Here is a 20,859-nt window from a genome sequence, read left to right on the forward strand (position 1 = left end):
TGGGCCTTTCCCTTCTTTCCCTCCATGTGTGGATGAACCTTGAACTGGGGCAGAGGAAAAGTCTTGATACTTGCTTTATTCTAGGTTTCTCCCACTCCAGTGAGGCGGACAAAACAGAAAAATAAGGATGTTTATTAAACTCATTTCTAGCCCACAGCTAGGGCTCATATTCAGCTCTATGAGCCACCGTCCGACCTCATCCCCATTCAATGTGAATGACATTAGAGAGGCCGGGCCACAGGTAGATCCCATTGATCCCACAGTAAGGGGTCCCTCCCACGGCCACTATAGATAGATACACTGCTGGGGATAAAGAGGGAAAGCACTGGATTAATACGTTCCTCTACACCCTGCCTGGACCCTCTCATTTCCCCCCCACCTTCCAAGACCATGGGCCAGAGGTGCCTAGTACCATCTTGTGGGGTATCAAGGGAAGCCCCTTTATTAGACCCCAGAGCTATGGGAAAGGGATGCCCTTCCCTTAGCCATCCCAGGCCTCGAGGCCACTGAGGTAGAAGGGGGAGGGGCCAGGCCACTCTAATCCCCCTTGTGGGCCCTGCTCTGGGCTTGCCCCTTAGGGAAGAAGGGGGCTTTTGCTGGTACGGGAGGCTGATACATCAGCCCAGACTGGAATGCTGCAGTTCTTCCCGAAGCCATGAGGGCACTGGCTGGCCAAGCCGGCTCAGCAGCTTCGACAGCTCCAAATTATGGTTCCGGAAAAAATCCGTAAGGAAAAGGCGGGACTAACAGGAGAAAAATGAAGTCAGAAATGGTGAGGAGTGGACAAAATCAGATCTTACAGGTGGAAAGGGATACCCTATCCCTGGCTTTGCTTACCTCAGTGTCCATATCTGGGTACTTCCGGCCTTTGCTCTTGCCTAGACAACGAGTCTTGCCACCTTCAAGTCCCTGGCACCAGAATCCCTTATCTTCATCAAACCTGCTCAACAAGAAGAGGCCATTAGGTGACAGAGAGAAAAGAAATCCAAGCCTCATAAATGTACACTACCTCTCCCAGCCCAGAGGGACACATGTCTCTCCTTGCAAGACAGGGTAAATCCATGTCTCTTCCAGACAGACACGGTCAACCTGCTTCCCCACTTCCCCCAGAGTCATCCTCCCCTGGGTCATGCTCTCCCACCTGAGGGTCCGTGTGTAGTTCAGAAAGGGTGTGATACCCAGGAACTTCTGGATGCTCTCCATTGAGGCAGCTGGGTTGGTACGCAGTTCTTGCCCATCCACAATCAGCAACTAAAGGGACAGGGATGTGGTTCCCTCTGTATTCCTTAGAAGCCTCTGGGCTGAAGGAAAAAGGAGGGGAAGGGGACCCCCATGTGGGCTACTGGGGAACTGTACCTGTCCAGAGGGGTAGTATGTCAGCCAGCGTTGCAGATGGGTGGAATAGTAGCCAGGGACAAGACAACGGTTCTGTAGGGAGCGAAGTGCCAGAGGGGCCTGGGAGGAGGCTGAAATCACCTGGTAGAAGGTATAGTTCAGAGCAGCTGGGTCTCCATGAGCTCGCTGATGCTGAAGGACAAGGAACAGGAAGGCAAGGAATTGGTGATTTGACAGCATTGTTCTGCCCTTACTCTTGGTCTAGTGAACAGACAGCATAGGCACCCCTCCCCAAGGCACTAGTTTAGTGTCCCTACTCTCATTCCTTTCTGTCTCTCTAGCAGTCACCACCTCTCTTAAGCTCTGATGTGTGCCTAGCTGCAGGCTCACCTGGTACCAGGAGTAGGCCCTGTCAGCAGGGTTGGTGAGCACAGTGATGATCTTGGCTCGCGGTAGGAGGGCAGCCCCACGGCGTGGTACAACCTCTGAGTCAAAGTAGGTGGCACTTTTTTCAAACAGGAAATCAGTGCTGGCATTAGAAGGGATAGGGAAGAAATCCATGTACCTAGGAAGTAGTAGAGAGGAGAGGCAGAGAATTTGCAGAGTGAAGAGGCCAAATATCTGTGCTGGTAGAAGCTGGAAGGGGGGAGTTTAGGGGAAGGGAGTGTCCTGAGAAGCATTCCAGGTCTCACCAGTCAATGCCCTTGTGGTAGTTAGGGCCGCTGAAGAACTGAATCTCCTCAAAGGTGCTGGGGCTCGGGAAACTGCTAGTCACAGCTGGGTGCAGGCTCAGGAAGAAGTGAATAGCTGTGGTCCCTAAATGGGAGAGAAAGTCCAGGCCATCGTGGGAGAGAATCCACCTCAACAACATCAGCTTGAAAGAGGTGAGAAAATAATCACTCTGGGTGGTAAAATACCCCTTGGCCAAACTAGAGCGAGAAAAGGAAAGCCTGAGAGAGGCCCAGGGAAGGGTTAAAATGGTAGTTCTCAGCCTTGATTGTGCATCAGAATCACTTGTGGGTCTTTCAAAAAAAAAAAACTCAACAGATGATTCTGATATATAACCAGGTTAAGAATCACTCAAAGGACTAGATTAATGAGGGGTGGGTATGAGAAGGGAGTTTCTTGGCCAAAGAATTCTTTGGGTTTAAGGCAAGGCAACAGAAGTTGGCTAAGGATGATTCACCTGTCTTCTGGGGTCCCACAATGAGGAACTTGGGGAGCCGATCACAGGTTTTCTCCTTGGACCAGATATCTTTGTGCCTCTTGTCGTCACAGGGATTCTGAAAATGAGGCCAAGAATCAGATAATTTTTTCCTCAACGGCCACCCCCATCACGTCTCTAGGTCAGCCTGAGCTCCACCTATACCTGCCAAAGGGGGCTTCGCTCTTGAGGGAAGAGGTCAAAGTACTTCCGTGCGAGAGGGACAGGAGGAAGGGTCTGTAGGCGCAGCTGTGTCCAGCACTGGAGAAAGCGCACCAGGCTCTCAAAGGTGTACAGGCCCAGCCGATCATTTCCATAATTAGACAGATGAGTCATAAAGATGCTGATCTGAAAGGGGGTGCCTGCATGTCAGATTTGGAGAGCCTACCCCACTTCAGAAGTGGGCTTGGTGAGCAAAAGTCTCAGTATGCAAACACTTTGGCTGTCCAGTCTTCTAGCCCTTCCTCTCGGCACCTTACCGGATTAAGCAGCACTGTCAGAAAGAGTTCTCCACCTCGGATGCTCCGGTCTAGTTCACGAGAGCCTCCGGGATACTCATTATAGAAGATCGTGTGAGTGAAGAGGCCACACGTCTGCCGTGGCAGCACCTGAAGGGAAAAGAACAAACAGGGACAGATGAGATTTGAAAGGTAGAATGAGAAGTAGATTAAGGACAAAAGACCTGAGGCATTAGGATTCCCTGGGTTTGTAGAGGACTCAGTCTGAAGTTACAGCAACAAAGCTCTTGCTATGTGCTTTATGACTTTTCACCCCCTACCCCCGATTATATGGATGAACTTGGACAATGCAGGTTGGAGGCTGTCCAAATGTGGGAGTTTGATCCAAGTCTGTATTGGGAGTCCCTCACCATAATGCCATTGTGAATGAAGCCACGGCGGTAGCGGGCAGGGCGGAGATGGGGATACTCCTCAGTGCTGGTCACCTGGATGCCCCACACGGATTTCCAGGCCTCATAGAGCTGTGTGTGGATGGGATACACGCCGGAGTGGTGGGGGGCCACAGCGTACCCCAGATCCGTGGGAATCCCATGCTCCTGGGAATGGCAGAGACTCTCACCAGGACCTGGTGAGGTTTGGGGAGTAGAGGGTAAAGAGGGTGGGGATGCCTCCACAGAAAGAAAAATGGAAAGGGCAGGGAAAGGGTACCCCCTTAGGGTAAGGTTGAAAAGGAAGCATCATCTTTGGGAGAAAGTACGGGGAAGAGATCCAAGGGTCTCACCAGAGCAAACTGTTTGTTGAGCCTCATCTGGTCAGCCAGCACGGAGCGATTGTGGAACAGGTGTGGCTGCATGTGGCTCCACATGTGGGGGAACCACCAGAACTCTTGGCGGTGCTTCAGCAGCATGTCGTCCCCTGCATCCTCCTCCTCTGTCCCTATGACCACACACTGACCACTGACCACAGCCGGTCAGCCCCTGTGCCCTCCTTTGTTCTGTAACAACACTGACCACTTTCCATCCTTGGGACAACATTGCTGACCTCTGCCCACCTAAGACCGACTAATTTTCCCGATTGCCAGCCTGCCCTCCAGCCGCCCATGCTAACCTAAATTCATACCCACTGCTAGCTCCTCACAGCATTCTGACCCCAAACCTTGCCCCTTTTCTCCAACCTGTCTGCCCAGGAGGATGGACAGTGAAGGGACAGATCAAACTAAGACTGATATGCTGAAGGAGCAGGGGAATAAGCTCACCAGTATGATAGAACTTGCCCGAGAAGCCCAAGTTGAAGGTGAAGTTGGGGACTAAGGTCCTGAGTTTGTTCTGGGTGGTCAACAGAGCCTGGGAAGAGTAGCAGGGACATGAGAAATCAGGAGACTCAGAAGGAGAAAAATGAGAAGTAGCATTCTTCTTGCCTAGAAAGGGCAGGGAGCATACCTATGACAAGCTCAGAATCAAGGAAGGGAGTCTGATAGGACAGGGCTTGAAACAGCTTCTAAGGAAAGAAATGTGAGTCAGAAAAAAGAAAGACTGACCTCAACATCAGCCACCTTCATGCGGGTTCCTTCCTTGCCCACAAAGATGTCATCGATGTCTACCAAGATGTAACGGTCAAGGTCCAAGCAGAGGCGCTTGCCAGTGAGGTACGCAACAGCATCGACAAAAATGAGTTTGTGAAGCCAGAAGGAGAGGCCGTGGCCAAAGAGCACCCGCTGGATGCCATCGTGAAGCCCCAAGTCCTGTACCACAGTGGGAAGCCGGGCCCGGCGAGGCAAGGGTCCTGGCACCGGGGGCTCAGCTGGCCGAAGGCTGGCAAGAAGCACTGGTTCATATGTGCTATGATTGGATTGGAAGATCGTCCAGTCATCACCAGGCAGTGGCCCAGGCTCCAGGCGGCTGGGGCGTGTGAGATGCAGTAGTGGGGCAGAAGGATTCACTTGGTAGTCCTGGAGCCCCAAGTTTGAATGTAGAAAAAGGGGAAAGCCCTTGAGCTGGGCACTCAGTAAGCTATGCTCATGGGCTCGGAAAAAGCCAATGATGCCCACACCATACTCCACACAGTACCGGTCTAGCAGTTCCCGACTCCAGGCATCCAGGTTGACATACTTGAGCAGGTTCTCATAGATGACCAAGACATACCGGCCACGGGTATGATCAGTCAGTGTGGGCATGTCCCCTCGGCCAGGTGCCAGCTCAGTGCTGTAACGAAAACGGCTAGACTCCAAGATGGCCACAATCTCCTGTCCCAGCTGTGAGTATGCACTCTCCACAAACACAAGGACCACGGGTTCAGTTCGTGCTGTCTCTGGAGGCCTGGGGGGCCGGGGTGGGACTGGAGGCCGTACAGGGCCAGGACCAGCTGCCCCACCACTACTGCAGTCTCCCAAGGGCAGGGGCAATGGTTCCTTGGCCTTGGGGCTGGTGGATACGTAGTAAGCCAAGAAGCCCATGGAGCCCAGACTGAAAGCGATCAGCAGCAGTATGAGGCGGTGCAGTTCCAGCTGCCGAGCTGGGCGTACCACCTTCCACAGCTTGAGCATGGCGGGGGAGGTGAGGCAGGGACGGGGACCACCTTAGGGGATGGGAGGTAGGAGTTCTATAGGCTGAGGCTCTCTTGGGAGGGTAGAAGGATATGAAAAGAGGGGAAAGGGATTCCTGCAGGGTCAGTTCCCTGAAAAGGTGGAAACAAGTCCCCTTAGTATAGGATAGGGGAGGTAGAAGGGGCAACAGGGGGCAACTGGACAGAGTCCATTGGTCTCAGGTCACCATGGCCCACTGGCCCATGGCTTCAGGATGCAAATCTAGCCAGGCTCCACCTTTGGTCCTGGCTGAGCTCCTCACATCAGAGGTCAGCAAAGTTCACAATCTCTGCCCTCACTACCTGTAAGACAGAGAAATCAATGGGTTACTTCTCTCCTTGAAATTGTGTCATTAATCCATTCCTCTCTTCACCCCATTTCTCTTACCTCCTGCTCACAGGATGGTTTGTTCTCCAAAAAAAAAAACTCCTGTAGAAGAACAACATAATCTGAGTCTCATACTTTAGCTTCACAGCCTGTTCCATTTCTTAGAATACTGTCTAAATTCTCCTCCCTGAGCTAAGCTCAGAATTGAAGCAGTATATCCAAGGTCTGGAAGGGAACAAATTTCCCATCGACAAGAGGCCAAACAGCCCAGGAGGCTGAAAATGAACCTGCTCTGAAAGGAGTTCCCAACCCATGACAGAGCATTTGTTCAGCCAGTAGGAGCTCTGTTCGTCCTGTGAAGAAGGGACGGAAAGCCCCAGAAGTCCCGTGCTCCAACAAAATATCAGATAAGAGGAAACTCATGTGTCTGTTAATCTTCCTCATCTATCAAACGCAACACCACAGGCTAACAGCACTAATGAAATTGCAGTCAGGTGGACACTATGGTGGGGAAATTCAAGAGGGAAGAGAAATGGTGCTAGCTAATCATTCTATTACCTTCCAAACCCAGAACCTGGGGATTCTCTTTTCCATTGCTTGTGAAAAATTACCCATCCCCCCCTTTACCTCACTTGTGCCAGTGTCAGGAGGGGTGATAACAATGTAGCCCCAGAGCAGGCCACATCACTGGCACCTAAGAAAAGCTAGAAAGCTGAGTCCAGAGTTTGTCTCCCTATCCACTCCAGTTCTCTTTCCTAACTTAGCCTAGGTGGTACTACACCCTCACCCCTGAACAGCTCAGAAAGGTCCTGAGCTAGCCTGGAGAGACATTAGGGATTGAGTCCTGTTACAAAACCAGAGCAAACTGAGTGGGGCTGAATGACAGAGAACAGGAGCTTAAGTAGTATCCAATCAATAATAGAGAAGAAGTAAGAACAGTAAGATCAGAAAATAGTTTTAAGGAGACCTAACTTCGGAGAATTTTTTCCTTAAGTAAACTGCTTCTAGAAGCTTTACCGTCACTCTCCCCACCTTAGTCACTCGAAGTTAAGGCCAGTGGCTGGAGATCTCTCTCTACCACACATTCCCCCCACCCCCCCACATACATCTCCGGGTGATTAAGCAGAGATGGGGTCCTTCAGAATTGAGAGAGACAACTTAAGAATAGTTCTGCTTTGGCCTGGGTAAAACTAATCGGCATGAAAGGAGAGCTGGGAAAAGATCAAAATGGTGATGGGAAGGGATGAATCCTAAGAATTAGAGGAAACTTTTTGGGGTAAACACAGTAGTGTGAAGAAGTCACTGTGGGGAAGCAGATACTGGGGGTGCATCACCCACGAGATTAAGAATAAGAGTTAACATTTACTGAGGGCTTACACTATGCCAGACATTCTTCTAAGAGCTTTCCATATATTTAATGCTCACACCGGCCCTAAGAGGTAACTAATATTCCCATTTTACATATGAGTAATTTGAGGTCTAGGGAACTTAGTAACTTGCCCAGGATCACACAGCTCAGTCAGTGGAGGAAATGGGATTCAACGTCAGGCCTGTCAGGCTCCAGCCCTGGTCTTAACCAGTGCATTTTAGCTTCGGACCTAGAAGAAGCAGCAATATTTAGGGAAGGGGTGATGAGGGAGTACTGGGGGAGGATGTGGGGTAGGAAGATAAATGCTGAAGCGGGACCGCGGCGGGGAGGGGGCTAAATGTGCGCGCAGCAGCAGGAGGAGAGCAACAGCGGGGTGGGGAGGTGGGGGCTGGGGAAAGCGGGGGTGTGGGCCCCGCGCTGGGAGAGCGGCAGTGCAGATGCCGCGGGAGGAGGGGGACCGAGCAGCGACACGGGCGTGGGGGGCTGGCACACGGGGGTCGCGGATGGAGGGCCCTGCTAGTGGGAACATGGGCTCACAGGTGGGTATGGAGAGAGTCGACCGTGGAGCATTAAACGGAATGGGGCAAGGGGCGCGCGGAGGAGTCTGCGGCGACATCGGGGCGGGCGTCGGACTGGGGGAGCCCCGAGGGGAGGAGGAGCCCCGTGCGGAGGGGACGAGCCGAGGGGAATGAGGCCACTGCCAGGGCGGCCTGCGGAAGGGACGGGGGAGGGGAGCGCAAGCCGCCCCGAGGGGCGGCCGGGGACGCCCCTGCGGGCGGTTTCGGTGGCCACACTGAGGGAAGTCTGTGAGGGGAGAACTGCGGGGACCGTGGGTGGGGGCCACACTCTGAGCGGGGGTCTCCTCAAGGGCGGCTCACCCGGCGGACTGGGCGGCGTCCCCGCTGTCCCCGGGCTCCGCCACGTCCCGGGGCTGCCCGGCTTCCCGGCTCTCGGGGCCTCGGGCCGCGTCGCGGCAGCTCCGCCATCTCCGAGCGAACGCTCTGCCGCAGCCGGGCCCAACCACCGCTCCCAGCGGGGGGAGGAGGCGCGCAGCCGCTCGCGGCCCCCCTTCGGGTCCCCCCCCCGCCTCCGGGCCGGGCAGCCGCGCGGCCGAGGTGCCGGGCCGCCGAACGGTGTTCCGCAGCGCTCGGCCGAGCCGCAGCCTCATAGACGGCGAGCTCCGAGCGCCCCGGCAGAGGCACCCCCCCCTCCTTCTTGCGCAGTGGCACGGTCCGGCTAGCGTCGGCGCCGAGGCTCCCGGAGCCGGGGCGGGCCGAGGGTGTGGGCTCTTCCACTCGGCCCGGCGGAGGGGGAGCCGGGCCGGCCCACTGAGGGGCGGGAGGGCTGTCCTGGACGCGGGCGGGGCCCGGGGGCGGGGCGAGACTCCGAGCTCACCCGCTAAGGGCCCGAGTTCTTCCCCCCGCTCCAAACTCGCCTCAGCAGCCCGGGGGACTAATTGGAGGCTGATGAGTTTATGAAGAAGTCTTATTCTAAAATGGGCCCAAAAAGGGTGGGAGAAGGTATATCTCTCCACCTGAAGCCTTGTAACCCAAGCTGTTAAATCTAAGCCTCTGGCCATAAGCCTCCAACAGCAGTAACACAATGGAGTGTTTAAAGGTTATTTTATTAAATATCTTCAAGGTTTCATTGTAACAAAGCTATGAAGGGTCTACCAACATTCAGAACAAACACTAACTATTTTTAAATTATTTCTATGTCATCATGCAAAAATTCTGCATCAAATGCCTTCTCATTTCCTGTTTAAAAGGTGATTTTTTTTTTAATAGTCTATTATCTATAGATGCTGACATTAGCCCCAGAAGAGGATTAAGAATGCTAAGAAGTGGGGCTGGAGCAGCCATATGAAGCTATGGGTCTTAATGAACTCTAAGACCATTTGTCTTCAAGCCAGCAAAACCAAACCCTGTGGTGAAGGGTGTCTGCGTGGTGGTACTGCAGGCTGCAGGGCAGGAAAGGGTTAGGGCCCAGGGGCTGGGGCATGCAGGAGGTGCTCGGAGGAGCCTGGCTAAATCCAAGCACCAGCACCTGTGAGTCTGCTCTCTTCTCAGCTGGCTCCAAGGTAAACCTGTAGCTTTGCCTCTTCTCCCAGCTCCTGTGCCTCCTTAAGGCAGTCCAGGGAGCTGGGGCCTACCCATCTATCCCCCAATAGTGCAGACATTTGTGCAGACAGGTCTGCACGGTTGTTTTGGGGGAAACCAAGGCCACGACCAATTGCTCCTCCATTATCTTCTCTGCTATCTGCTTAGAGTATAAATTTTTCCCTCCTGGAATGGAACTCCTTGAGCACAGAGAGGGACAATGAATGTAGGAGCCTTGGCTCTGGACGTCTCTTTTGGGTACATGCAGGTGAGAGACGGGGTGATGCCCATGCAGATTGTCCAGCAGTTAAGTCTATACTTCAGTTGGTCAGTAAAGAGGTCTCTTTATAGAGGATACCTCTTCTTGCCCGAGTAGTCAGGTCAATCTCAAAGACAGGAAAAGAGATGGGCGTGCAGCAAGGGAAGAGTAAGAAGGGAGGCAGCCCCGAGGGCAGCCTGAATGCATAGAAACAACCATCACTCAATCCCACTGCCTCACTCTTCCCATCCCACAGGGGCACTTGGCAGAGGGCCCAGGCCCAGATGAGGGTCAGCACAGGGACCACCAGCATGAAAAGGCAAGACAAAGATGGTCCAAATCAGCACGGAAACACAACTGCCAAAGGCAGCAGGGGGAGCCCAGACCAAGGCCCGGCTCTCTCTTGCTAAGTTATAAGAAAACAAACACGAAGCAAAGCGGCAACCCCTCCCACTTCCCAGCTGCAAGGATGGGGCCTCAATAGCAGGGCCCACGTGCATTGTGCATCCTATAGAAATGGATGAGTCAGTGAGTGCATGTCAGACTAACACGAGGTTTCTCATCAGCTTTGTAGCGGACACACTTCTGCAGCACCAATTCTCTTCCCTTCTATACTAAATGGTACAGTACAGCAATGTCCGGGCCCTGCTTCTCAGTCCTGAGGCCACTGTTTCTCAGCTGCCTCCACGGCAGGCTGGGAGCTCCGCGTTCTCTCCCAAGTAGGTCTGTTGGCCATGATGTTCTTCATCAGCCTCATTCTAGGCGTGTATACAAATTCTGAAGACGTCCATTCCTAGACCTGGGGCAGGTAGGCCACCTCAGGGACTGTAATCACATCACAGCCCCCAAAGTTCTGTCAGAGTTCTTGCCTGGTCCCCTGAGTCCATGGAGGCCAGAGGCTGAGCTCACCTCTTCAGGGCTGGTAGGTGAGCCCATTGCTTGTGCCAGGATGGGCATCACACAAACTCCTGCCTTCTTGCTAGCCCAAGGGCTATCGGTGGTTTTAAAACGCATCACGGTATGGATCCCTTTTTTTTTAAAACGATCTTCTTTTCTTAAATGTAAAAAACACCTCGGTACAGCAGAGACAGACACGAAGGGCGGGCGGGAGGGCTGCATGCAGGGGCGTGCATTGGCTGCTGCCGCTTTGTAATTTAATTGTTTTAAACCTCAAACGAACAGGACTGCCGCTGTCACTCAGGCCCTCCAGAGCCACTGGCTGCGAAGGTTTGACCTCCGGCTGGGATCTCCTTATGCCCCTGTCAAACAGAACAGACGTGGTAACAGAACAGAGGACAATACCCACACAGAGGAGTTCCAGAGACTTAAACACACTACACACGTGGTCAAGTCTGCCTGAGAGGGTGGAGGATGGGGGAGAAGCTAGTATTTAAACATAACACTGCCTCACATTTGCTGAGCACTTACTAAGTGCTTTACTTACAAGTATATTGTTTAATCCTCACAACAACAAAGGAGGTAGGCACCGCTCCTTCCTTTTTTTTTTTTTTTTGCTGCACTGCGGGCATGTGGAATCTTAGTTCCCTAACCAGGGATCAAACTTGTGCCCCCTGCAGTGGAAGGGCGGAGTCTTAACCACTGGACCGCCAGGGAAGTCCCTCCTTCTTTCTTATTGACAGCTGAGGAAAATGAGGCTTAGGGAGGGGAAGTAACCTGTCCAAGGTCACCCAATTTGGAGTCAAGGAGCCAGACCCAAGTCTGTCTGACTTCAGAGCATGACTTATTACAACCACCACACTGTCCAGCCTTCGCTACTCTTCTGGGATGGCCCATATATCCTCCCCCAATGCCACCTCTCAACCTCTTCTTCCTCCTCTGACCCCACTTGTCCCAGCCGCTCCCCAACCCCCCACCAGGTGCACCTGTGGCTGAGCTCACTGCAGCGGTGCGGCAGGGGCCCCTGAACAGTGATAGTGGACATTGAGCCACTTGCCATCCCGGCGGTGCCAGACCCGGGTCTCCTCTGACTGGCTGGTGCGAGGCCGGCCCTGCCCATCGATGTACTGGGTAAGGCGGATGTAGGCGATGCAAGCCGCGTCCTCTCCGATCACGTGGACGTGTGGGTTCAGGATGGTGGTGTGGATGGGCTTGCTGTTCTTGGACAGGACTGTAGGGGGCAGGGCAGGGTGGGGTAGGTAGGAGGGTGTCAGGCCTGGGGACTGGCACTTTCCTCCCAGCCTGCACTTCCCAAGTCTCACCCTCTCTCCAGTAACCATTCTGTGAGTCTCCAAGTCCCCATACACCTTCCAGAGGCTGGGAAACCCCATCTGATTAGTCTTGATTATTCAAAAGGAAGAGAAAGGTGTGGAACAATGATAATAGCAGCTACTGTTTTAATCAGACATTGTGCTGGGGGTTTTTACATGCATGAGCCATATTCCTTGGTCAATATTATTTTCTTCATTATAAGATAAGGAAATAGTCTCAAGGAGGTTAAGTAATTTGTCCAAATCACACATTTGAACTCAGGACTATCTTAACGAAAGCCTATGATGATCTTTCTACCCTAACAGGTGGGTTTAGATTTCATAAGGGTTGGCTTGTCCCTAATTAGGGCTAAAGAGCAAAATCAAGAACTTAAAATATTAAAAATTGACTTCTGATTTTAAAAAGATCCAAAGTTAAAAAAAAAAAAATGTCACCAAAGCACCAAGCTCAGGATATTCCCAGGGTTCCCAGGTCCTCTGGGGGAAAACCAAAAGAAGATGGGTTGCCATTATCAGCAAACACTATGGATTGTGTTGCTTTTATTGAGATTCATATTTTACTTCAATTCAAATGTTAGGGGCTACATGAGACCTTTCGGAGAGCTTCTATAAATTCTGGAATTGCTTCTGGCTAACAGAATTACCTAGATAACCTAGGATTTATAACTGCAGCTGAGACATGGAGAGGATGGCAGTTAGTAGAGAAAATAGTGAGAAAATAAAATCCAGGGCAGGATGGGGAAGGCCCAGGATAAAGTGAGAAAGATGACAAAAAAAAATAAGAAGGGGGACGGTCTTAGTGGAAAGAAAGATGGGAGGAGGAGATGAATCAGCTTCTTATCCTCTGGGACTTCCAGGAACTGTCCAGAGCATATACCCCGCTCCCCTGACCCCCAGCCAGGACTCCTGTCTCCCTCGCGGCTAGGAGGAGGACCCTAGCCACAACTTCCGATCTCACAATCACCAACGGTGCCCTGTTACTTGCTTGCACATTCTTATCCTGGTTTTAATTTCCTCTATTCTGAAACCTGCAGACACAGAGCTGAGATCATCTCAACCTAACCTCGCATGGTTTCCAATCGTCTTGGAAAGAGGCGAGGCTTAAAGAAATACAGTGGCCTTGATTATGGCAACTGGCACTGGCACTGCCACGAGGCAGCTGCAGAATGCAGGGGCAGGCGGGGCTCTGGAGGCGGGCCTTTGAAGGTGCCAGTTGAAGACCATCCTCAGGGCCCAAGGGGGCAAGCACATAGACCAGGGTGCGGCAGGCAGGTCCAGTAAGGGAAAAGCGGGCAACTGGGAAGAGGAGAAGGTGAGCGGGGACAGAGGCAAGAGGGTGAGGGGCAGGCAGGAGTATCTCAGCAGCACGAACCCACTCACGATTCTCAAAGTAAAACTTATGGAAATCCATCCCTTCCACGAGGTTACCGAGGGCCTCAGGCTCAAAGGAAGTGAGGCCTGGATCACAAATCTTCCTGCAGGGGGAAAAAAAAAAAGCAGCCCGTCAGTCTTGTATGAGAATTACTCGTCTCTCTTCCCCATCAGTGGTGTCTGTCCCGCAGCAGGTTAGCTGTGGGCTGGGCCTGACAAGACGGCTGAGATCTTAGAGCCCTGCCTGCCAAGCCGCTTAGCTCTGCCCTTTCAGCCCACGGCCCAGACACCACAGGCGGGCTCAATCACTGATGTCTACCTGGAAGGGCTCCCAGGCTAGGGGCCTGGTGTTTAAGTCAGACACTGTGCACAAGGCCCAGCCTTCTCTTTTCCCCTGGTCCCAGCTGCTTTTTGGGAGGAGGGAAGGCCTCGAGAGATGACTTGGGTCTCAAGGAAATAAGTCTCTACTCACGTGTAGGCCTCAAAGTCCCCATTGTTGATGGCCTCAATTAGTTGTTCTGTGATCTTAATGATCTCCTGTTTTCGCACTGTGGGGGGAAAAATCCAGCAATTTACCCGTGTGAGACTGGGAATCTCCCAAGTGACGGGAAGCCCTCCCCAATCCTTCAGAGAATCCCCTGTGATCTCTTTGACAAAGACATCCCTGTCTTCTCTGTCTTTAAGGCCCTTTGCAGGAAGAGGAGCCCACCTTTCCCTCCATTCCCCCTCTGTTGTCCATAGAGCTAACGACCCCCTCCCCACAAAGCCCGCCTTATGATCCTCTGGCCTTTGCCTCCCTCTCCATCAACAACCAGGATGCAGAAAACACTCTTGTCTTTAACAGCTGAGGAGCCTGACACATTGTGAATATTCTGCCCTCAGTCTGTGTATCTGATCCCCAGCAAGTTCAGCCTCTCAAAGAACCATCTCCCGATATGGCTATTTCCACCACCCACTTGCTTCTCTCACCTGAAGGGGCTCAGTCAGGTCTCAGTTACCACCTCCCCACCCCCAGCCCTCACTCAGCGGTCCAGAACTTAGCCCTGGGCGACAGCCAGCCTGAGAGCAGAATCTAGCCAGGGATGAGGGCTCCAAAGGATGAACAGAGCCCTGGGATGGATGCTTAATTCTCTTCACCCTGCTCATGTCCTCCACAGGGCTTTTCTGGGATAAAGGATCTTGAAACTATAAACACTCTTCTTTAAATGGAGCCTCTCACCAGTGAGACAGTTCCGTTTACCCTGAACAAGCCTTGGAAAGGCTCTAAATCTCATACCAGCTCTCAAGCCAGGACATGTCCCTCAGGAAAACCAAGACAAGCTTCAGACTGACAGGCAGGCAGAGTTGGTGCCCTCAGAGCGCCCCCTACCCCAATCCCAAGCCAAGGGGCTGCTGGTGACATCCTGCTCTCCTAGGCAGCTCACTTACAGGGAGCGCCACTATTAGCAGAGGGTACCGCCAGGGTAAGGGAGGCCTCGTACTGAGCTCGGGCTAACCCTGACCGGAGCCCCAGGCCGGCCCAGGCCACAAGCCTTTCCTCACAGGAGCGAGAGGCTGCAAGACAAATGCGAGCATTAGAACAGCACAGCTAAGGGGCACCACTGGGAGAAGGCAGAGCAGCCAATGGTACAGCCAGGAGGGGGCTCTACAGCCATCAGCACCATCATGAGGGCAGCTCTAGGTGAATAAACAGGAGGTGAGGGGAACCACAGAGCTCTATCCACTTTCTAGAGGCAAGCAGGTAGGCACACGTACACACACACACACACCCTCTCCAACCCCACCACACCCATCTGCAGGACCTGACTGGCGCCCTATGGGTGAAGAGGATCGTGTTTAGAAACTCTGAAAGGACAGACGGTAGGAGGGAAAGAAGCAGACAAAGGCATCCTCTACAAAAACACAACTAAAAATACAAATACAAGCTACCATTAACCCAGCAAAGCATCATACCCAGACATTCTACTATCCCATTTATTTTCCATAATGCTATAAGGTAGGTGCCATTTTATCCCCACTTTACAGATAAGTAAACTGTAGCTCTGGGAGGTTAAGCTACTTCACACATTTGTGAAGGTAGTGTAGCTGGATTTAAACTCAGGTCTGTCTCACCCCAAGCTCTTAATATGATATTATGCTTAGCCTCAAGAAGCACCACATCCCGACATGGTTTCTTGACTATGGCAAATTTCACCACCCCCCCATGCCCACTACCCTGGACCTGACTTCTGACTCCACCTTTCTTCCCGCTCAGTGCTGAGGCAAGGCCCACTGCATATCCCAGTGGCTTTCTACTCCTTCCCTCCTGCAACAATCTTCCACCCGCTCTTCTTCATGTCTTTGGGCCCCGGTCTCAAGGGCCCCTGCCTGGTCCTAACAGCACCTCCAATCAGCTCCCACACCCAGCAGAGGCTGAGCAGAGGAACAGCTGGGCTGGGCTGACAGCTCTGGGGAGGGGCTGGGGGGGAATCCCCGAGGGGCTTGAGGACGAGCCAGGGAGACGGAAGCCAGAATGTGCCTCCCTCACACTTACTGGCTGAGGAGCAGAGAGAAGGCTGGGGCTGCATGCCTGCAGAGGGGGCTGTTCTGTCCCGGGAGCTCCGTCCTTCAGGCACCGAGCTGCCATTCCCAGTGCGGAGCGGGGCAGCTAGCCAGCCAGGGCAGGGCAGGGCAGGGCAAGGCAGAGCAGCCAAAACAAACAAAACAAGGCAGGTGAGCGAGCAAGCCGGACAGGACCCGAGCCCGTGGCACTGAAGAGCCGGGGCAAGGCAACGCCTCAGGCTGCTGTGGACACTGGACCACGTCCCACGCCACCGCCTCTACCAGAGAGGCCTCCCAGCTGAGAGCCCCAGGAAGGGGCACAGACCTGGGTTTGTGGCTTCCAGAGGAGCCTTCGAACAGCCTGTACAAGTTCAGGGGAAGATGTTCCAGGGGGCGAGGCTACAAGGTCAAGAGCCCAGCAGTGAAGGAGCCGCTTACTCTGCCAGCATCGCCAGAAGTGAACTGATCTGACCTCAATCCCAGCAGCCCCGGAGGCACCGTTCTTTACTGCCTTATATGTTTATGCTTTTTTTTTCCTTTTCCTTTTTTTTTTTGTATGACCAGAGGTTTGTTGCTCCCTTATTGCCGCTGGGCATGCTCTCTCAGCTCTGTCCTGTAACGTTCCTCCAACTTTTCTGAGGACCTGGCCTAAGGTCACTTACTGAAGGCAAAGGGAGCAATTCCAGGAGGCCAAACCAAAGAGCAGGACAGAGATTCCCAGTAGCCTGGCCTGCCATGCCTTCCCACACCCCCTGGCACTCTGGCCAGGCCCAAACTTAAGCTGGTGGTCTGCACAGGACCACTGGGACAGGGCCAAATGTGGTTCTGACTCCGTCACTCATGCCAAAGCTTTGTGATAAGAGTGACCAACCCACCCCGACGTGTCCAGGACTGTCCTAGTTTTAAAACCAAAAGTTCCACATCCTGGGAATCACTTCAGTCCTGGGGAAATTGGGATGACTGGTCACCCTACTAATGGCTCATGACATCTATAGGCTGCTTCTGCAGGGACTCAAGATGTCCCTGTTCTGGGATATCACGTCGCAGCAGCGACAGGAACAGTTCTCTGAGCCCTAGGCCTGGACAGGCTCAGGAACAGCATTCGTTTAGCTATCCCAGACTTGGGGTCAGAGAAGAGAAGCCACTTGCCCAGCCCAGCAACAAGAGACAGGGCCTCATATCTTGGCCCATGGAAAGTAGCTTTTATGCCAAACTTCCTCCTGGGGTATAAGGAGCCACCAATCTCAGTTCTGGGGGCAGACAAGGCAGGTGCCCCACTGGAGCCTAGGTACCTGGGACACTGCCGGGGCCCCTTCCCCACCAAGGGCTAGCACCTACCTTTGAGGTCCTCATCTTCTGTGGTGGTGTTGCAGCTCTCTGTAGAGCCCTGCAGGCCAAAAAGAACAAGTTTCTATAAATCAGGCCCAGAGGAGCCAAGCAGAACAAAAGCAGAGCCTGTGTTCCTATGGGAGCTGCAAGGAGGAATCAGAAGGTTCTATTTCCACCCTTGCCCTCTGACTCTTATAAAACTCTGGATTCCCAAACACCGTCCTGAGTCTTCCCCAAGTCAGTAAATGTACCACTGATCCAGTTGTTCAGGCTAAAACCTAGAGTCATCTTCTAGGTTTGATTTTTATGCTGATTCTTTTCTTTCTCTCTTTCCCTCATATCCCAATTATCTAATCTAAAACCAAATCTGTCAGTTCTACCTCCAAAATAAATCACGTGTCTTACCTCTTCTCCTCAAATGCACAGCTACAACCTCAGCCCAAGATGCGAACATCTGGCACCTGAACTACACAATAGCTGCCTGGTCTCCCTGCTTCCACACTTGCTTCCTCCCTAAAGTTCTTGCCCATAACACAGCCAGAGTGTAAATCAGATGCCATTACTCCCCTGCTAAGAGCCTCCAACAGTTTCTTATTGCTGCTGGAAAAAAAATGCAAACTCCTATCAAGTCCTACAGAGCAGGTCCTGTCTGCTCCTCCAGCTTCACCACCCTCCTGCTACTCTCCCCCTTGCTCACCACACCCTTAGCTCTGATTTCTTCTGTCCCGTATATGTGCGAAGCCCCTGCCCTCGCATTCCCTCTGTCTGCGGCACTCTGCCTCAGAGTCTGCCTGGCTGTCTCCTTCCAGTCTTTTAGTTTTTAGCTCAAATATCACCTCCTGAGGGAGGCCCTTCCCCGACCACTTAATTAAAGGCCCTGTTCATTATCTATTTACTTTGCATCATTTTCTTCATAGCACTTATCACTACTGGATTTTATCTTATTTATTTGGTTTTTGGTTTATTATCTGCCTCCCCTACACCTGTGGAGAGGGATTTTTGTCTCGTCACCTCTGGGGAATGACTGCTCTAGGGTCTGATTATACTCTTGCCTCTGTTTTTCTAGCTAATGTTTACTCTCATTTAAACTTCACATGGAGAAAGATTCTACTTTTATTATCCCCAATTTACAGATAAGGAAACTGAGGTGCAGCGTGGGAGAGTGACTTGTCCAGGGGCCCAGGGCCAGGATGCAAACTCAGGCCTGTCTGGTTCTAGAGCCTGAGCTCAGCACCACTAAGGTATGATGCCCTCCCTGGCAACAGAGTGATAAACAGGCATGTGCTACCCCCAGCCTAGACTCTGCAAATACCTTGGCCTTGAGGTGCAGCCTGTAGGCTGCCATCTGCAGGACGCTTAAACCCTGTGACCCAGCCCACCTGTTTCCTGCTGACCTGGAAAGCAGGAGACTGGTTCAGGAGGCACTTACCTTGATCCCATCTGTAGCGTTGTGGACCACGGTGGTTTGTGGCTCCTGTGAGAGAAGATGAAAATTACCCTCCTGACCTGGGGACAGACCTACAGCTCTTCCCTAAGGGACCCCACCCCTACCCCAGCACCCTCATACACTGACCCTGTGATGACCACTGAGGCCTGCTCGCCAGCCATTCTCACAAGACAAAATATCCTGGCTCAACTGGGTCCCAGGCAGCTGGAAGCCCGAGATTTAGGGGACAGCACTGGCTGGTAAGGAGGAGAGGCCTGGCGCTTAATGGAAGCAGGTACCAGGGAAGCCGAGGACAAGGGCCCCTGTTCCCGATTCCTGCTGAATCTGAGTGTCCTTTCTCCCATGGGACAAGTACACTGGAGGAGCTGTAGGCTTGAGGGCACAGGCCGGGCCCTGACAACAGTGTTCATCAAGGGGTGTGCAGGAGGCAGGGATGCCGGGAGAGTGGACTAAGGTCTCCCAGAAAGACCTGGAATGGCCCTCAGCAAGCTGAGCCCAGAGAGCCGCCTGCTTCACCCACCCTCTGCCTCTCCCAGAGTTCCTGTCCCTACAGCACCACAGCAGGCAGCTCCAGAGGCCACAGGAAGTAGGAGGAGCAGCACAATTCCCCCTCCCTCTCTCCCAGACACCCCCTGCTAACTCTAGTCACCAGCAGAGGGAGCTCCGAGAGCACACAGTGCCCCTGGCTGAGCCCAGAAAGAACTCGGACAGCATGGGGGTCTCCAGGAACCCAGACACCTCAGCACCATCCAGAGGTGGGGGACCCCAGCCCCCCTTCCTATTCATTGCTTTGCAAAGGAGAGGCTGAGGCAGATTTTACAAGGAGGCCTCCAAGAACTGATGTACAGATCCCAAGGAAGCTCCTACCCTCTCCTTTTATAAGCAACTCACCTTCCCGGCCCCTGCAGCAGACCCACTGAGGGCCCAGCCTGGGGCTGGGAGGCTTAGCTGAGAGCCCTGATCACTCTCCCCCGCCGAGAGCAAAGGGAGCAGGAGCGGCAGTTCTGCCATGCAGGAAGGAGCACGGCCAAGCACGACAGCGAGCGGGAAGGGGCCTACGGGGCAGCGCACAGAGCAGCCTGCTCTACAGGGATGAGAAAGGAAAAGGGCCGCGGGAAGGAGGGGAGGCAGCCAGGGGCAGGGGCGGAGAAGCGGCAGTCAGGAGGTACCATGGCCGTCTGCAAGGGCGCGGGCTCTTGGGCTGGGCTTACGAGACTGTTTTTGTTGTTGCTCTGTGGCTGAGACAAGAAAACAGATGGTTTAGTTCCTCTAGAGTCACCAAAGCCGCTCGACTCCCAGACCTCCCTTGCCCCCCCGGCCTGGCCCGGAGGAGCTAGGCCTGAGGTGGCCTCCATAACACTACGGGATGGGAGCAATGGTTGGAGAGATGATCAGAGGAGATTATTTGGAGGGACCCAAAGACCTAGCCCAGGAGGCATCCTCAAGGTGGGATAAGCCCAAAGACTTGTTTTAAAGCATCCAGAAATCTTTGCTGATGCCAGGTGCCATGTCACTGCACAGTCATACTTCACACCCAAAGAAATTCAGGATCTTCTCACTTTATAGGGGGAAAGGAGTGTGGTTTATAAGAAAGCAGAACAAAATTCAGAAACTCTGGGTCCCCTAACTGTGGGCAGTCCCCTGCTGCCCTTTCAACCTGCCACCTGCATTTCCTTCCCCTTACAACACCAGATTGAAGCCTGATCTGAAAAGAAGAGGAACAAGGAGAGGAAGAAAACCTGGCCTAGGAGATGGTGTCCAGAGAGGAAAGGGACGGAATTTGGATACAAAATGCATCCACTGACCCTAGGGAGTAGAGACAGGGCTGTGCTGTTGGCCCTTCTGCCTGATCAATCTTCGACCTGGTCAGCTGGGAATGAGGGCAGAGCTCCAAGGAGCGGCAGGTGAATCCAGAACCCAGTCCCCAGGAAAGAGTAGGTTGCCCAGCAGGCCAACATTCCCAACAGCAGACCACTGGGCTATCTCCTTGCCTCTCAAAATATTACACTGAGTGGCACAGCAAGGGAGGGTGGGGGGAGGATGGCGAGGAAGGAAGGAGGCCGATCTCCAGGGCAGGGAGTCCTATTGATGCTCTCTGCCTCTTACAATATCCTAACCAATACACTCAGTCTCACTGGGAGTCCCTGTGGAGTCGGTGGCCACTGAGGAGCAGCCTGATGCCTGCAAATTCTTCAACAAGCGGAGAGACAAATGTACAGCTACCATCTCTGTGCAGGGCGCAAATGAGGGCACGCTGGCAGCTAGGATGTGCTTCTTCTCTCCTAGAACACGTACAGAAAGCCATCCAGAC

The 20,859-nt window shown here is 53.1% G+C and overlaps 2 protein-coding genes across 28 annotated transcripts in view; both read right to left on the reverse strand.

Annotated features, from left to right (window-relative positions):
- Positions 1–116: 116 nt before the first annotated feature.
- NDST2 (N-deacetylase and N-sulfotransferase 2) lies at positions 117–8,499 on the reverse strand. Of its 10 annotated transcripts, none has more exons than XM_082339712.1 (16): positions 8,153–8,496; positions 7,406–7,503; positions 5,966–6,007; positions 4,535–5,880; positions 4,253–4,340; positions 3,779–3,933; positions 3,408–3,593; positions 3,019–3,147; positions 2,705–2,887; positions 2,522–2,618; positions 2,028–2,151; positions 1,726–1,900; positions 1,357–1,527; positions 1,142–1,251; positions 838–940; positions 117–743 (listed from the first exon to the last, which is right to left on the reverse strand). In XM_082339712.1, exons 4-16 carry the CDS (start codon positions 5,537–5,539, stop codon positions 618–620), a joined length of 2,652 nt encoding a protein of 883 aa, XP_082195838.1. In that variant the 5' UTR covers positions 5,540–5,880; positions 5,966–6,007; positions 7,406–7,503; positions 8,153–8,496; the 3' UTR covers positions 117–617. The 10 variants fall into 10 exon arrangements, with proteins under 10 accessions (XP_082195838.1, XP_082195837.1, XP_082195840.1 ...); XM_082339711.1 differs by having other exon boundaries at positions 5,966–6,004; positions 7,402–7,503; XM_082339714.1 differs by lacking the exon at positions 5,966–6,007 and having other exon boundaries at positions 4,535–5,876.
- A 380-nt stretch (positions 8,500–8,879) lies between these two features.
- Positions 8,880–20,859, reverse strand: part of CAMK2G (calcium/calmodulin dependent protein kinase II gamma) — a 54,307-nt gene continuing 42,327 nt past the window's right edge. For 6 of the 18 annotated variants that reach the window (XM_082406678.1, XM_082406679.1, XM_082406676.1 and 3 more), the window contains 8 exons: positions 19,718–19,786; positions 18,531–18,575; positions 17,111–17,159; positions 15,765–15,878; positions 13,704–13,779; positions 13,241–13,335; positions 11,516–11,760; positions 8,880–10,891 (listed from right to left, as the gene is read on the reverse strand). In XM_082406678.1, coding sequence (XP_082262804.1) covers positions 11,528–11,760; positions 13,241–13,335; positions 13,704–13,779; positions 15,765–15,878; positions 17,111–17,159; positions 18,531–18,575; positions 19,718–19,786 — 681 coding nt within the window. In that variant the 3' untranslated portion in view covers positions 8,880–10,891; positions 11,516–11,527. The remainder of the gene's footprint in view (positions 10,892–11,515; positions 11,761–13,240; positions 13,336–13,703; positions 13,780–15,764; positions 15,879–17,110; positions 17,160–18,530; positions 18,576–19,717; positions 19,787–20,859) is intronic. The other 12 variants (XM_082406667.1, XM_082406682.1, XM_082406680.1 and 9 more) reach the window with 3 other exon arrangements.

This window comes from Balaenoptera borealis (assembly GCF_965194805.1).
Source record: "Balaenoptera borealis genome assembly, chromosome: 10".
In the NCBI taxonomy this organism is placed as follows: domain Eukaryota; kingdom Metazoa; phylum Chordata; class Mammalia; order Artiodactyla; family Balaenopteridae; genus Balaenoptera; species Balaenoptera borealis.